At 34.1% G+C, this 18,220-nt stretch overlaps 1 protein-coding gene across 1 annotated transcript in view; it reads right to left on the minus strand.

The window, feature by feature from the left end:
* Window positions 1-4,353: 4,353 nt before the first annotated feature.
* Window positions 4,354-18,220, minus strand: part of TMEM30A (transmembrane protein 30A) — a 49,295-nt gene continuing 35,428 nt past the window's right edge. Inside the window, exons 3-7 of the mRNA XM_027852942.1 lie at window positions 14,440-14,547; window positions 12,836-12,923; window positions 10,615-10,752; window positions 9,101-9,307; window positions 4,354-7,125 (exon numbers count right to left, since the gene is read on the minus strand). Of these exons, the coding sequence (XP_027708743.1) occupies window positions 6,932-7,125; window positions 9,101-9,307; window positions 10,615-10,752; window positions 12,836-12,923; window positions 14,440-14,547 (735 nt within the window). The 3' untranslated portion in view covers window positions 4,354-6,931. The remainder of the gene's footprint in view (window positions 7,126-9,100; window positions 9,308-10,614; window positions 10,753-12,835; window positions 12,924-14,439; window positions 14,548-18,220) is intronic.

An 18,220-nucleotide genomic window follows, 5' to 3' on the forward strand; every position in this document is an offset into this window, starting at 1 on the left:
AAAATTTGTCTTTGCATACCTATGAAGATGTTGTCTCTGGCATGGATTTTTTCTATATGCATTTGTTTATATCCAAACATTGTCCCATTACATCTAAGTACCACTGTCCCTTACTCACAGAGTACATTGGGTAAAGAGGTCACTAAGGTTAAATGCAATAGTTCCACTTTAGTCACTGAGCAGAATAGATTGCCCTATCTTATAATTTGGTGTTGAGTTTTATCTTTGTGAGCTGACTACACATTCTGAAATATCTCACATCTGTATCCAGTAATTTCCTGTCTGTTAAAATATAATTGGTTTCAATTTTTTGTGTGCAGTGCTATTTAGTGTGCATCATGTATGGCATGTTCCAACTCTTTTTTTTTAATGAAGTTTTATTGATCTTTCATTTTCCCATTTACCTGTATCCCCCTCTTCCTTCCACTCGGAAAAGCCATCCTGTATAACAAAGAATTTTTTAGAAAGAATAAAAAAATCAGCAAAGACCATCAATATGTCAAAAAAAATTACAATACATGCAATATTCCACACATGGGGAGGTGGCATTTCATCTCTCTCCTGAGGCCAAGCTCATTCTTTGTAATTTTGCAAGATTCATTTTCAATTGTTTTGTGGTTGCTCTTTCCATTTAATTGTCATTATGTATAGTGCTTTCTTGGCTCAGCATACTTTACTTTGCATCCACTCATGCCTTTCCCTGATTCTTTATTCATTATAAACATCATTTCTTATAAGACAGTAATATTCCATAACATGTACCACAGTTTTTGAACAAATATGTTTCCAGTTCTTTGCTGCCAGAAAAGTGCAGCAAATATAAATGTTTTGGTGTCTATGAGACCTTTTTTGTTTGTTTTGTTTTTTTTTGTTGTTGATAACCTCCTTGGTTTTCTGATCTCTGGCTCAAAGGGTATGGACATCTTAGCTACTTTGTTTGCATAATTCCAAACTGCTTTCCAGAATGGTTGTACCAATTTACAGCTCCACCAACAATGCATTATTATGCTTGTCTTTCCATAGCCCCTCCCGCCTTTTGTCATCTTTGCCAATTTGCTGAACATGTGAATCTAAATTTTTTTTAAATTTGAATTCATCTTATAGTATTAGGTTGGAGCTTTCTTTCATCCAGTTAATAGTTTGCAATTATTTTGAAAACTGTATACTCATATCCTTTGCCTACTTGAAGAACTGCTTTTGGTCTTACAGATTTTGATCTTAAATACAGTATTTGTTTAATGTCTGTATATCTTGCATACCAAACCTTTATCATGAAACTATGCTGCCTGGGTCACTAAAATTTGTTACATAATTTCAACTGTCTTCACTGAGGCAATAGTCCTTTTACACCTCCCTAATTAATTCACCGTCCACAAACTGGTGGCTTTTCCAAACCTTTTGATCTCTCTTCAGATCTCCCCCTCAACTGAGAATATTCCCTATTATTTCACTAAAAATAATAGGGGCCATATGCAGATAGCTCTTTTCTCACCATCTCACATCACTCAAATGTTTCCCCTGTCTTGCCTGAAGAGGTGATCCTTCTCGCCAAGGTAAATCTTCCATATGCACAAGTGTTCCCATTACATCCTGTCTTCTCCATCAGATTGCCCCCTCTATTTCCCCATCTTTTCACTAATTTCCAATCTCTGTGGGATGCTTCTGTATTGTATACAGACATGTCCATGTGTCTCCCATGCACCCCCACCACCCATTCCCTCAGTTGATCTATAAAGCTGAATTATCTCTTTCCTCTCCTTTGTGGCTAAACTTGAGAAAGTTGACTACACTTCCTTTCCTCTCACTCTTAACTTGCTAGTCTGGCTTCTAGTTCAGTCTCACCATTGAACTGAAATTGCTTGCGCCAAAGTTACAAATGGTTTTAATTGCCAAATCTAATGGCCTCTTCTCAATTCTTATCCTTCTTGACCTCTATGCAGTCTGACACTGTTAATCAACTTCTTCTCTTTTATACTCTTCTCCTTTGGTTTTCCTAGCACCACTCTATCCTGGTTCTCATGCCTGTCTTACTATTCCTTCCCAGTCTCCTTTGCTGGATCTTCTTCCAGCTCATACCTGCTATTTGTGGATGTCCCCCCAGGGCTCATTACTGGGTGCTCTTCTGTTCTTCATCCATACTATTTCATTCAATAATCTCATGAGCTCCCATGGATTTAATTATCATCTGTATGCTGATGATTTTCAGATCTATTTATCCAGTTCTAATCTCTCTCCTAACTTATAAATTCAAATCTCCTACTGGATTGAGATTGGGCATCTCAAACTGGATGTCCTGTAGCTATCTTAAATCCAAATGTTCAAAATTGAACTCATTTTCTTTCTCCCCAAACCCTCCCCTCTTCCTAAGTTCTCCCTTAATGGGCACCACCATCCCCCTAGAGATCCAACCTCACAACATAGGTGTCATCCTCAATGCTTCAGTCATACTACTCCCCCCAATATCCAACTTATTGCCAAGCCCAGTCAATTCTACTCTTGTAACATCATATATGCTCTTTTCTCTTCTGACATTATCACCCTAGTACAGGCCCTCATTACTTCATGCCTAGCCTTTTAATAGCCTGCTGGTTGGTCTCTCTGTCTCAAGCCTCTTCCCACTCCAGTCCATACTCCAGTCCACTATTAAAGTGATTATCTTTGGTTAAGAATTTCTTACCCATGGATGTGAAAAGTCATGATATACTTACATCTCTTCCAATTTTTTACATGGCATGATCTTTTAACATGCAGGTCATGTTTCCATTTTGAATTTATTGTACAATATGGTATATGATATCAACGTAAGCCTAATTTCTACCAGACTTCTCTCCAGTGCTTCCAGAAATTCTGATCAGATAGTGTATTCTTCAAGTAATTTATATTTTGGCAGTTAGCAAATACTGGGTTATTAAGTTTTATCATTTCTGTTTATCCCTTTCCTAGTCTGTTCTATTGATGCACTTTTCTATTTTTTAAGCAATGCCAAATGTTTTTTGATGATTGCTACTTTAAAATATATATTTTAATATGAAAGTGGCTCTAGCTGTTTCTTAAAAGTATTCATGATGTAAAAGTGTGCAAGGTTTTCTTTTTAAAGTGTCCTTTCATTTCTTGATTCTTATCCATTTTCCAACATATTATTCTTCCCTGTGCCCAACTTGGCTTTGAAGTCACTAAGTATTTTCTACTTCATCCTTTGCAATAGATGCTGACACATAAGCTACAGTTATGTTCATGGGAATCTATTTGCTAATGTTCAGTGTGTGCAAAGTAATGTGAGATGATCAAATGTTGCATGAAATATTTTATTTATATCTCAAATTATACATGGATGTACAATAAAACTAAAATAAACTTTTCCTCATATTTTCATTTCTAGCAAGAATATCTGTATGTATATAGTTTGATTCCTCTAGTAGTTTTGCAACTTAATGGTTTTTTCTAAAAATCATATTTAGAGTGCCAATAATTAAAATCATGTAGTGGACTAAGAACTATGCAATTTTTTTGTACCCTTTGTCAATTTTTATGTCATTCTGTCACTACCTCTGGAAGTGTACAGCACCAGGGGCTCTTTTGCATTTTCATCAGTTTCACGCATTGTCATGGCTAAAAGATTCATCACCTAATGGCCCATTGAGCTCATTCTCCCCTAATAGAGTCTTAAATAATGAGGATCATCTCCACACAAGGGTAAGGCACTAGACTAGGAATTGGTGGAGGAAAAAACTGTATCTTGCTTTCAGAAGTCTCAGGAACTTCCATTTACAGTTACTTAACAAATAACATAGCATTACATAATAATGCTAAAGCAATGTTTCCAAACTGGACATTAAAAGGTCCAGGAGATCACAAAGAAAAGAATGACCAAATTGGGTGCCCATTCACTAACAATTTCTTCCTATTCATTCAGAACAATCAGCACACTTCTCAATCCCAAATAACCACGTCATATTTTCTTTATCTCACTATTGGCATGTTTTCACTTCTACATAATACCAGCCTTAAACAGTTTGACTAGAGTTCAGGTGAGAATCTAATAAATTCTTAAATAGGTAAGAAAAACGTCTCCTTAGACTTTAACAGTTTTCAAATATAGAAATCCTAATACATTCCCCACCCCCACCCCAATCTCAGCAATTATGATTCAGTTTGTAGTACCTAAAGTTAATGCATATTAGTATCCTATGATTTGAAATATCTATAATTTTAAAAAATGAAGATGACAGTACTGGAAATATTAAATGAAATATAAGCAAGGAATTATTAACATTTATTCATTGAGCTTAGGCTGCAGTTGAATTTGAATTTCATCAATAAAACCAATATGTTATTAACAAGACACGGCCAATATACCAAAGTAAATCCAGTTCATTTTTATTAAGCTGTAACAGATGCTAACAAAGTAATCGCTCAAAAATATAAAGAAATTTCATCACCAGTCAATAAACAAATTATATTCCAACTTAACTCTCCCTTTGGTTAGGTATTCCTCTACTAAGTAATATACAATAATTTTCCAATTAAAAAAAAACCTGCCTTATGATTTCAATGAAATTTCTTAAGCCTTTATTTACTGCATAACTACTTAAAATGGGAAACCTTTTAACACCTCAAAATGTTTCCTGCAAGTTAACACACAATCTTTAATGTATTTACTAATCTTCTCCAGCCTATAAATTAGGTGCCTTAAAACTAAGTTTTTTTTGAAAGTAGAATGCCACCTATATAGCCCAAAGTTGGCATAAAGCCTGTAAGGTAAAAATATTTCTCTTCCCTCATCCTTCACAAAGATCAAATAAATATTCCATATTCAATAGATTTAGGCAACAGAAATTGTTATATGGCTCAAGTAAGGGGAGACAAGATGATTTAGGCCTGAAATATATTTGTAAGATGAATAAACTTAAAAGCCATTTTAGGATTCCATCTTCAATACACATTAGACATGGAAAAGCTCTTCATTTGTTCTTTTAATGACACCCCTAAGTCCCTCAGATTAGACTAAAAGACTGAAGATATTTCTCCTTACAATCCTTGATGTCAATTTGTACAAGTGAGAAAGAGAGAACCCCTATTAATATAATTGCTAAAGAAATAACTTGTAGAGGAGGATATTCTAAATGTTAAAAACAAGTGACAAAATCTGGGGAGCTTTTTTTTTTTTTTAAGAAGGCTTCCATAGAAAGAACACATTAAACAGCTGTAGAGTCAGATTTTTGAAAGTTTCTGTGATAGTCACATGTTAAGGATGCCATGCAAGTCATTTTCTTATGAAGGAATAAGGTCAGTGTATGACTCACATAATCTAGTTGTATATTTATATAAAATATTCAGATGTGTGGCACCTTTTATACTATTAACCACTATATTTTTAATGAACATATATCTAATGAAAATTAATACAATACCCAAACTTTTGATTTAAAACGTAACATGAGATTAAACCACAAATTCAGAATAAACATATCTTTTTCTATGTAAATGTACAGATACATATACTGACGATTAAATTTAGTAAACAAAAACAGAGTTTGAATTCAATTAAGCCATCTTATTAATTGAAACACATTTTTCATGCATGTAAAAAATAACTTTACATTCACTTCAAGAATAAGTTTCATTAACAAATTACAGCACTTATTTAATATTGAATATGTATAATTTACCAAGGTAACTGCATATAAAATAACTTCTACCATATATATTATAATTTATTATATGCATAATCTTCCTCTGAATTTAATCAGTAAGTTTTAAAGAATTTTGTTTAAAATTAACTCCTAGGAAAACCAACCAAAGAAATTGGCATCTTAATTATACAAGAGGTTGAACATACACTCATACTTCACATCTATGAAAATGGAATCATTCCTAGGGAAAAAGATTAATATTCTTAATGTATTCTCAACTACAGCTTTAGTACACAACTCAAAACACTTACCTGTAAAAATAAACTTAGTCTGAGATACTTCCAATGGTTAGGCAAATTTCTCAATGCTAAACATCTCCCATAATGAAATATTAACAGCCTTTGAGGATTTAAACCTGGTTTACCCTTAGGCAGAAGGTATAGCTCTGTCACCAAATAGTACCATTTTCCCATTTCAGCTTCTCTTCTTTCTTCTCTTGTGAAGAGGAAGCTCCAAGGGAAATAAATGACTAAGATGTGAAACATTTAAAGTTAGCTGGGATACCTGGCTTTGCTGACTTAAAGAAATGGAAGTAAGAATTCTAAAATTCTATCCAGAAGGTAAGTGGCCTAATCTTAGGCTTGACTAATAACTTATTCCTATGCTACATATGTTAAACATGTCCTACTACATCAAAAATAGGCTTGACATAGGTCTCTACTGGATAAATTTAATATATTAACGACCTTAACAAAGATGGTACTTAAAGCCTATACACACAACATATGAAAAAGAAAAAATGTTTTATTTAGATCTAGCTTTCTTTACCTTCTCATAACCTTTCGATTCCTGAAAGGATACCAAGTTATAATATATCCCTATACATCTTGTTATCCTTTTCTTCATACAATAAGCATACATTATACAGTATTATATGTGCATATAATATTACCCACAGAGCACAAACATTAAAGCAGCAGATAACATTACATTGGAAAGAGGTTGTATATATCATGTGGCCTATCCAATAAAAAGCAAACATAAAAAGCCATTTCAGCAGTCACAGTGTTGATATGATCAATATAGCTATAGCTAATTTCAGTTGATATACCCGTCATATTTTCACAAGTCATCCACAGTGAAAAAGCATGGGACAAGGCTCTTAAAAAATTAAAGGAAAAAAAGAGTTATGCAGCCAGCTTCAGAAATGACATACTAAGAAGACATTTAGCATTCAACAGCGAGGCTGAGTTGGACTGGCCTTGATGCACATGCAGATTTCTTTTCAGAATACAAAATTAATTGGGAATATCAGCACTATTATTTCTGTTTCCATATTTATGATGAATTACTAGCAGTACAACTCCCAAAAGGAAGCAGATGGATCCAACAGCGATATAAGCAATTCCCAAAAATGGGTTTTTTCCTCCCATCCATGAAATGGTGCTCAAAATCATCCGTTTCCGTCCATCAAAAGAATGTACTGGATAATCTGAAGATAGTATAGGAATATTTTTTCTATGACCAGTTAACTTATTTTGAAAACATTATTTAAAGTGGCATTTTACATTTTGACAATTTATTAGCACAATTAACTTGTTGCACTTTGGCCCTATGATGTAACAAATATCTAAGGGAAAATAAATTCTGAGATTCCTAAAAAATTATCAGCCATGCTAGATTATGGGACTGGGGAAGGATATAAATGAACAAGCTTGTGGTATTTTCAATAACCACAAGGATTATACTCTGACACAATGATTTAAGAAATGAGACTGTCTCAGCAGTAACTACTAAAATATTTACATGTAAAAACAATGACATTCTTTCAATACTGCAGATATCTTATTTTTAATTTTTTCATATAGATTTTCTGTTTATCATCTTTAATATATTAATTTTTGTGATTTAAGATGGTTGTAACATGGGGATATGGTTGATATTCAGAAATTAATTTCTGCATTTAATATTAAATGAGGACTTACTGTTCAGTTTAAAAAAAACAAGGAAATTTTGAACAAATATGCAGTCTCTATATATAGGAATATATACACACACACACACACACACACACACACACACACACACACACACACACACACATATATATTTCTACAACAAAATATATTTGATTTATGGTGTTCCACCAGTCACTCCGGCTATAAAGGACTCAAGCAAGCACTTCACTTGAAAGCATTAATATATTCATTTAGCATATGGTCCTTGATGAAAATTATATATATCTATGTATAAATACACATATATATATTATGATTCATGTGACAGCCCAACAGTAAATTTGGGTAGAAATCATTTAAAAATATTTTTAATCTCTAAAAATATATTTAAATAATGGGCTAGTACTTAGTGAAATAAGGAATTGTAATTGTTTTTGTTGACAATGTTAATTTTTTTTTTGCTAAGCATTAATTAAATGAGAACAATCGTTCTAAAATTTTGTTGTTGTTCAGTCATTTCAGTCAACTCCAGTTGGGGTTTTCTTGGCAAAGATACTGGAGTAGTTTGCCATTTCCTTCTCCAGTTCATTTTACAGATTAGGAATTGAGGCAAACAGAGTTAAGTGACTTGCCCAGGGTCACACAGCTAGTAAGTGTCTGAGGACAAATTTGAACTCAGTCTTCCTGATTCCAAGCCCATCTCTCCACTGTGCCACCTAGATGTCTTTACTAGTAAGGAATATAAGATAATACTGAGGGATCATCTATATCCTTTGGATGAATTAACATTTTTAAACTTAAAATTTTAAACTTTAGAGATGTAATGGTTACCAATACAAGAATAAAAATTAGGTTTCTTAAAATTTAAATTTAAACAAAGCACATATGAAATAGGTTAAATACATTCAAATGAAATGACCCATCCAAAGAAGCAATGTAGTATATAGTGGATAGAGAATCAGAAAGACCTGGGTTAAGTCCTATACTTAACATATATTGGCTCTGTGACCTTGAGCATGACCTATTCACACTGTGAACAACTCTAAATTGTAGAGAAGGTGCCAACCTACATTGCTGGTGGAAGTTTCCTCACCTGAGAGTTCCCTATATCAATGAAATCACAAGTCTAGTCCCTATCCATAACTCATTCATAGTTCTTGTGAACCATAACTAGTCTAGTATTTTCAACACATTTAAGATATCTGATCTTTGCAGCATGCTGGTTTATGAGTGGATAAATTTTAAGTATTTTTGCCATGCAATATGCATGAAGCCCTAAGTTAGCACTGGGAATACATTCATGTGGTTTTCAAGGAATTTTTCTGAAAGCTAAAATTTGTACAATTTAAACAAAAACATAATCTTATCTATATAAAAACAAATAGCAAAATAAAAACAAAAGCCAATAAATAATATTACAGTGACACAAACTAAAAATCAAAGTTGCTTGTTTAGCCAAGAATGTATTTTTATAGATCTGGATTCCATAAATGTAGCAAAAAAGGATACTGTATGTGATTTTCAAAAGGTACTCTCCAACAGGTAAAGTTGGATGCAATCCACCCTTTTTCTCTATCAGACGATAAAGCTTACGAAAAGTAGGTAATGCTGCAGTACGCATCCACACGATAAAATCCTCATTTATGAATCCATTGTTTTCTTCATCTTCATCCAATTCATACACTGGTTTAGGCCAATTTATAGGCTTTGTAGTATCTGGAAAAAAAAAGAGTAAAACTTTCATTCCATCAGAAAAGTTTCATCCAAAAAATTATATAAAGAATTAAAATACTTAATTTAAAATATTTTTTCTAAATCTTGAAGATTTAAATGTAATCATATACCAAATAATTCATAATTTCCTGTTTTGCAAGACACAAATTGACTACATTAATAATTTAATAAAAAAGAATGGACATTTAGCCAATTATACAGCAGATATATAAAACACTAAAATAAGCAAATTAAACACTAGAGTACCTTATTTTTAGCAGAAGACTTAGCCACAGCATGATATAATAGTAACCTCACTAAATTTAAGTGTAAGAAGACCTGAGTTTGAATTCCAACTCCAACATCAACTAACTGTGTGAACTTGGACAAGTCTTTTAATTTATTTTTGGCTTTTTATTTGTGATATCCAGATAATAATAGTCATGCTACCCACACCTCAAGAGTTGTTATGAGGAAAATATTCTGTGAACTCTAAAGCAAATGTATAAAGACTTATCTAAACTTTAAAACACAGAATAATCATGGAACAGTAGTAACTATAGTTATCCCTTCCACATCGTGGGGATTTTAGGGGTGCAGCACACCCTCGATTCGGAAAATCCGTGTAAAATTTTTTGGCCCTCCCTTCATACCAGAGAAGAAATCTGAATTATTATGGTATTAATGTTGGCATTATATAATACTATACATATATTTTATGCATTTCGGTGTCTCTAAACTTTTTCTGTCATCTGCTGGCCTTTGCGCGTCATCTCCAGCTTCCGCAAAACTCCCAAAACATTCCCATTTAATTTCTTATGTCAACCCACAATATATCAAACCACAATGGGGAAAGTCGCAATGTGGAAGGGATAACTATAATTTCAGGATTAAAAAAAAATTCCTTTAACAACAGGGACAGGGACTGGGTGTACAGGGAGTTCATGGTGAGGAACTCCTAGCTGCGCAGGCTGGTAACTTCTCTGCAACCTTACAAAGTCTTACCAAATCATCTGGGGCACTGAGAAATTAGTTGAATTGCCCAGGATCACAAAGCTATTAGGTAGGTATCAGAGGCAGTACCTGAACCCAGGTCTTCCTAGCCCAAGGCCAGTTCTCTATGTTACCAAAACTGTTACTAAATCATAGATATTTAAGCTTTAACAGGCAAGATAAGAAAATGCAAATGACTCTTCTAACATTCCTCAGGTAATGCGGTTTTTTTTTTGTTGCTGTTGTTTTTCGTTTTACAAATTTTAATATTTATATCTTAAAATAACCTCAAGTTGGTTTTTTTTTTTTAACCTTACCTTTAAAAACTTCAGACAGGTTACCTCCAGGTGGATTTCTGAATTTCACATTTTTATCTGTCCACCAAGCAATACCCTTCTTATGGAGATGAACAGGTATAAGTGAACTTTCATTCTTTTGAAACAACTCTAATGTATCTAAAAATGAGACAAAAAAGATAACTACTTTATGCTCTTACTTGATAGTACCCCATTTTAAACCCATCATGGATTATTGTTCTTGTGCTTCCTTTCTCTCTATGCTCTCTTGTCCTATGCTTCATACTCCTAGGGTCAGGTTCTCCCAAACATTCAAGAAGACACTCAGCTAATTTGCTAAACTCATTAAACTAATAAAAGAAAGATGTAGGAGCTCCTTAAGGAACTTCCTCTAGTTTCAGGCCATGGATTTTTACAAAGACAATATGGGGAGAAATAATGATGATGATAATAATAATAATAATAATAATAATAATAATCTGCTATTTCTGTTGTATTTTATTAAATGAAATACTAAAATTTATAAATTGGTACAGATAAGGTTGTTGTAAAAATCTCTCTGGAATCAATTAGGACAGACATACAACAAATATATTAAATACAGGAGTTCTTAACCTTTTTTGTGTTATGGACTCCTTTGACATTCTGGTTGAAGCCTACGGACTCCTCAGTATATGTTTTACTATCTACACTCAAAATTAAAGGAAATGTTAAATTTTAGTTCAAGGCTAGCGAAAATATAGATGCATTTTTTTTTCTTATCCAGTTCACTTGATTTAATATGTGCTTTATTTTTAAAAACTATATTCTAAGAATATTACAAAAAAAATGTTTCTGACCTCTGGTACATCAGATAAATGCCCTTTTATTTTGTATTCAATTAATCTTATCATAAAAGTACAAATATACAACCTACAATGGCAACTTATCAATAAGTACTCACACACACACACACATGCCTTTCTGATCCCCAAATCTACCCTTCAAGAAAGTTTTCAAGAGAAAGGCAATATGATATAGTGGATAAAGTGTGGTGCTTGAAGATTGAAAGACCTGGATCTTTGGTAGGAACATTCTGCCTCTCAGGCAGGTCAGTGAAATTCCCTGAGCCTTGGGTAACTCTCTAAGATTGCAAATCCTAGATTACAGTGAATTTACAAAATCACAGATCCTTGATAATATTCTTTGACACAACATTGCTGTCAATATTTACAGTTTTCTTAGTTCTTCTTTTTGACAATGTGGCTTGTTTCATATAGTACTGTCTCTATTTCTGACCTGTTAAGATATTTTATCATTTTTGAAAAATGACACACATAAGACATTACTCTGACAAAATACAGTCTTTTTAGTCACTTTCCAACCACTACGCACTTAAGTCATTTCAAGTTTTTCACTACTACATATAATACCACTATAAAGATCAGTATATAAAAAGTTGTTTTCTTCTTTTTAGGTATTTTCTTGGAGTATATTATGTAATACATTTTTTATTGTACATTAATTTCCCACAATTACAAGTATACTTCTGGACACTTCTTCACATTACTAGTTGATAAAAAAAGAGAATTCAAGTGTTTTGTTTTGTTTTTTAAATACCCAAATAAAAGGAAAATTAACAAGGTAAATACACACTCACACCCACATCCACCCACCCACACCAAACCACCTAAAAAAATCAATAATGGATTGCTAAGTTAAATGGCATTTATATTATCCATTGCTCCTCTCATTTAGTAGTATTAATGGTCAGTAGGCCATTTAATTATATTTACCATAGGACAGAAGGCTAACAAAGTGTTTTCTTTGCTAAGTTCTGGTTATCCTTCTTTCTCTCCTTCCCTATGGATAAAAGGCTTCCCAGCAGGATAGAGAAATATGTTACTGAACAAGTCACAAAATACTAAAGTTTTTACAATATTTTGAGAAATACAACAAGAAGGCAAAGATTCATCAACTCCTCTCTCTCTCTCTTCATATACACACACATACACACACACACACACTCACACACACACATATATAAAATTTGCTAAAAGTCAACAGCATTCAAAATTCTCTGAGTCTCAAAAAGAAAAGACACAAATTATTGTTATTTTCTATTTAAGAAAGCCTTGGAGATTTTTATACTTAAAACTTAAAATTTATCAGTTCTATCCATGTTACTGGACCATTAAATTTGTAACAGACTATATAAAATGTCCTAAGATTTCAAAACAAGTTGCAATTTAAAAGATCATACCATTAAACATGCTGTTGGCAATAGCTCCACAAGGAGCAATTTTCTTATCTTGATACTTGAGATAGGGCTCACACTCCTTACTGGGGTTCTGATTTTTATAAAGAAAGAAGAGCAAAGAAAAATGTAAAGACAAACATTATCGACTACACCATGGTCTAAATTCTCTAAATCTGTCTAGAAAATATTAATAAGTAGGTAGTTAATACCACCATGTAATTATTACTCCCAAATAATTCCAATTTTAACATACTAGTTAGGTAAGAGCTTGTAAACATGTTTACCTTTAAGTACTCCCCCCAAAAAAGTAGGTATGGTACTATTATAAAATAATTGAAACAATATGAAAAATGCACTAATATGCACTAATTTTTCATTCATATCTTTCACTTGAATATTGTTTTTTATTTTATCTATGCAACAAGAAGAATTAAGAATTGACATAACTTTATAATCAGAGGAACTGGGTTTGAATCTTAGCATTACTACTTAATACTGGCATAACCCTGAGAAAGTCACTTAACTTTGCAGGGCCTCAGTTTTTTCATTTGTAAAACAGTGGGACTGGAAAAGATGGTTTCTGCAATCCCTAAATCTGTGATGCTTTCTGGGACCACTCACCTCTCATCTTTGCTCTTAATCACCAAACTTCTCCTGTCCTTTACCACACCATGCTGTTTCTCAGCATCACAATCAGAAAAAAATGTGATATGAAAAAGACATCAATAAAAGATATTTTTTCTTTTTACAGGAGGAATATCTGCTTACTGCAAAGTGTCAGAAGGCAAGATCCCTTCTACCCACTTTTAGAAGCAAGGATAATCAATCTTCAAATGAAACCCATCAAGTCATATACGGACCTGGGAACTTTGCCCACAGTATCTTAAGAAGACTTCTTCACTCCTACATCAAACTAAGAGATGCAAGGATCCCCTGGAGTATCCTCTGGGCCTTCAATGTTCTAAACTGAATCAGGACCCTGAATATATAGAAAGGGTCTTAAATCAAGCCCTTCTTGGTTTTCTATAGATGAGGATCCGGTAGAAGACCAAAACAAACTTCCCAATTCATATTCTCAAGTCTCAACTCATGGTCAATAAGAGCATCCCAAGATGCCCAGTATTCTGGACACTAATGAAACTGTCAAGAATAGGATATAAAGGGCACAAAACATCACTAAAGCAAGTTGAATAGTGAGAAATATAGGGTCTCCTGATTTGCACTTGAGTTGGAAAACAAAGCACATGTACATGTATAATTCTAATAAAAATTTCCAATATCACTGCAAGTTTATTTACATAAACCTTTTAAAATAGATGGTAACATCCAAAATGTAACCATTAAATCTAACCTAAGACTAAGAATGAATTCTGGTTCACTCCAAATTCCAGGTTTCAACATTATAGGACAAAATATGACAAGAAACAGTTAAAGCCCCCAAAAGTGTACTAGCCACAATGTGAATATTCTTTCCTGGAAGAAAACATTAATCTGCACAAATTCTAGAAAATTTAATTACAAAAACTGTTATATATTTTCTTGGTTGTTAAATTGTAAGTGGTAATATCACTAATGTCACTAGCTTGTATTTCATTATTTTTACTTACTTCTAAGGAATTAAGATCTCCATTTAGTTGACTATCATCTCGAGATTTCACATAGCGACGATGATTCTGATAGAAATTAGATAGTCCATAATACATAAACACATATCCCTGTGGAGATCGGAGGGAGAAAAAAGATTTTATTTCAAAGACTGAAAATTTTGAAGCAAAATACGTATTTCAGTATGAATGATCCCTTATGTTTAGCATGACTTTTTGTACTTCAAGGATCCATGATTTTGTCATTATGGTTATTGCCTCCACTGATGCAGACTGCAAACCACCTATTCTTTACTATATGGTCTTCACGAGTTGCTGTGACTGAAAAATTCATCATCCTACAGCCAAACCTGGTGACATCTCTCCAAACTTATACTAGACTTGAAGCCCTTTCAGTGCAGGAGGACCTGCTAAGGCTTTTGTACCACTGGTATCGCTTTGAGAAGTCAGGATCACCTCCACATAATGAAGCATTGAATAAGTAGTTAGCAAAAGATGACTTTTAATATGCATACTTCACTCACTTCCAATTTAATTCAGAATCTGAGATAATTTAATTAGGTTCTGGGCTGAATTCACCTTTTATTTAGCAAGTTATTTCCTTGAAGATAGTGCAAATTAACCAAGTAAACAAGACTGAAAAGAAATGTTTGCAATATTTTAAAGAAAACTGTTTTAAAGTAACCTTTAACAGATTAGAAGGGCCATCAGTAAGCAACTGATCTTTGTTTCATGGGTTGAGTTGACCCAAAGGTTAATGGAAAGAAAATGGGCATAAGAAGGCTTCAGTTTATTTCCAGTGATGACTTATGTACAAGAAGTGACATAAATGATGATACTGGGTGAATACATGATTGGAAAAAGAGGTGAAGCGGTCATACAATGAAAGAGATAACAAGATGGACAGCCTGAGTGCTACATTGGTACTCACGAAATGGTATAAGACCTAGAGAAAGGCCTCCAGCACATTGGATGGATCTTCTGTGGAGGATCTATGATAGAATATGGACAAGAAATACACAGGATGAGAAAGTGTGGATGAGTTGCTATCAACACTGATGGAAGGAATACCCACATTGATGAGCTCACAGATCCACTGATATTAAAGAAATTAATCATCTGTTCACTAAATCACCCCTCCTGAAGAGTCCTAACAGGGAAAACTTTGTTATCTTAGTTTGTGTTACTAACTAATTAAATTTTAAAATCCTGCAATTTGACAGATCTATGACTTCCTTATGTGGGTAGTCCCTCCAGTGATGCTGATTGCAATCCATTCATGCCTTACTATCCTATGCAACTCTAATCCATATCCTCCCAGAAATTCACCACAAGGGATCCACCCAGCAAGCTGAGGAATATTCTTCTACACATCTTGATAGTGCATGGATATGAATGGAGCATGTGGCCTGTTCAGTCTCACCATACAACTGACCCATCTATCTTCTGGCCACACATCTCTTTGGCAATATCCTTTTTACCTAATCTCCTGCAAAACTACTCATTTGTAATGTGTTGCAGCCTGTTCATAATCACCATGTGACTACTGATCTTTGAGTAATCTCCAGCTTCAACAATTCTTTGAGGACATATAATGCAAGGAAAATATTAATATTAAAAAAGATGGGTCTTTGTTTCAGGAAGAAACTTGGAGCCATTAAAAGAACTGCACCATTTCTTAAAGACAAACTAATCTACTCTCCTCCTATGCAATTCTGGACCATAATCCTAGTTCATTTTCAGAATCTGTGCAATCAAACAAAAAGCATTTTTAAGTGTCTACTATGTACGAGGCACAGGGGATGCAAAGACAAAAATGAAACAGTACCTAATCTCAAGGAGCACACATTCCACCTGGAGAGATATGCAGATATACAGGATGTCCCAAAAGTCTTAGTGTAGTTTTATGTTGTTAAGGTTTAAAAGTTAAAGTATATACAAAATTCATATAAAATGTAAATATAACTTTACATAATTTAATAATTTTAATAATTGTTAGCATAACACATTAGTTCCTTAATAAAAAGGACTAATAGCTTAAAGAACATGGACAGGCCTCCCACTGAAGGCAGGTAGATCTTGAGATGAATCTTAAAGGAAACCAGAGATTTCAAAGAGTGGAAGTGAGGGGAGAGACCATTACAGACATGGGGATAGCCAGTCCAAAGGCACAGAGATGGGACATGAAGCATTGTGTATGAAAAACATAGCAAATAAGCCAGTTTGACTGGACCTTATAGTGCATGCAGAAAAGTAAGGAAATTAGAACAAGTGGAAATGGAAATTGAGTGAACCATACTAACTCCATCTTGTGACTCAATTCTGGAGCTAGCTCAGTTCTCTTCCTATTCAATTATGGATCTAGTCCAGTTTCTGTCTCGTGAGAAAACTTTATTCAATTATGGGAATGTGAGAAAACTTTATTACATTGTTTGAACCTAGCCCTCTGAGATTGGGAAGCTTGGACAACTTCTACCTTCTGCCCAGAGATCCTTATCTAAGGACCTAGGTTATGCTGACCAGAAACCTGGTCAGATCCAAACACTGATGCACGGAGTTTTCTCACAATTATACATCTCAAGCAACCCATGTGTCTTCTATGAAAATTGGCCCTGTTATGGTCAATCAATTATTGTTTCTGTGTTCCTCTGATTAAATACAGGTAAGAGGACACTTCTTTTTCCCTCCCATAAAAATCTGTCTCCCCATTTTCTGGATTCAGTGACAAAGCTGAGGGAGCTGGTCCCAATCTGTTTGGCATACATTGTTTAATAAATCAATATATGCTTGGAAGCTCAAATCTTTGGTTCCTCAATCATTTCATCTTTTTTTTTTTGGCTAGGCAATGGGGTTAAGCGACTTGCCCAGGGTCACACAGCTAGTGTCAAGTGTCTGAGGTTGGATTTGAACTCAGGTCCTCCTGACTCCGGTGTTCTATCCACTGCGCCACCTAGCTGCCCCCAGTCATTTCCTCTTTCACCAGTCACAGGAGGAATGTATAAGAAAACTAGAAAAGCAGAAAGTAGTCAAATTGAGCTTTGAATGTTGATGAATCAAAACATGTTAAGTTTCATATGACTACAAATGACAATCCAGATTAGATTTGATCCTAGAGGTGATTGGATCATTGAAGCTTACTGAGTAGGTAGGTGATACTGTCAGAACTGTACATTTGGTGGCAGTATGAGATGGACTGGAGAGGGAAGAAGGGAGGGAAGGAGGCAAGGAGGGACACCAATTAGTCAACTATACTAGTTCAGGCAAGGGTTGATGAGGGCCAAAACTTAGGGTAGTGTTTGTGTAAGTAAAGAGAAGGGAACATAAATGTCTGAGATGTTGTGGAATAGAAATGACAAGATGTGATGTGGCAACTGACTGAATATATGGGCTGAGTGAAGAGTTGAAGATGCCAAGGCTGTAAACCTGGGTACTTAGAACCATGGTAGTGACTTTGGGGAAAAAAAAAAAGAGAGAGAGAGAGAAGTTTAGAAGATGGGTACATTTGGGAAGAAAGATAATAAATTCCTTTTTAGACATGTTTAGTTTTAGATGACCCTGTGACATTCAGTGTGATATATCCAAGCCAACTGGTAATATGGGACTAGGGCTCAGGAGACAGAGTAAGGCTAGATATATACATCTGGAAGTCACTGACATAGAGATGATGATTGAAGTGACAGAAGATGAGCAAATGAGACAGTTTAGAAAGAAGAGAGAAAAGGACTCAGGACAAAGCCTTGGGAGCACACATAATCAGTGAACATTACTCAGTGCTTCTTAAACT

The sequence above is a fragment of the Vombatus ursinus genome, unplaced genomic scaffold, assembly GCF_900497805.2.
Source record: "Vombatus ursinus unplaced genomic scaffold, bare-nosed wombat genome assembly UNPS02009835.1, whole genome shotgun sequence".
Taxonomy (NCBI): domain Eukaryota; kingdom Metazoa; phylum Chordata; class Mammalia; order Diprotodontia; family Vombatidae; genus Vombatus; species Vombatus ursinus.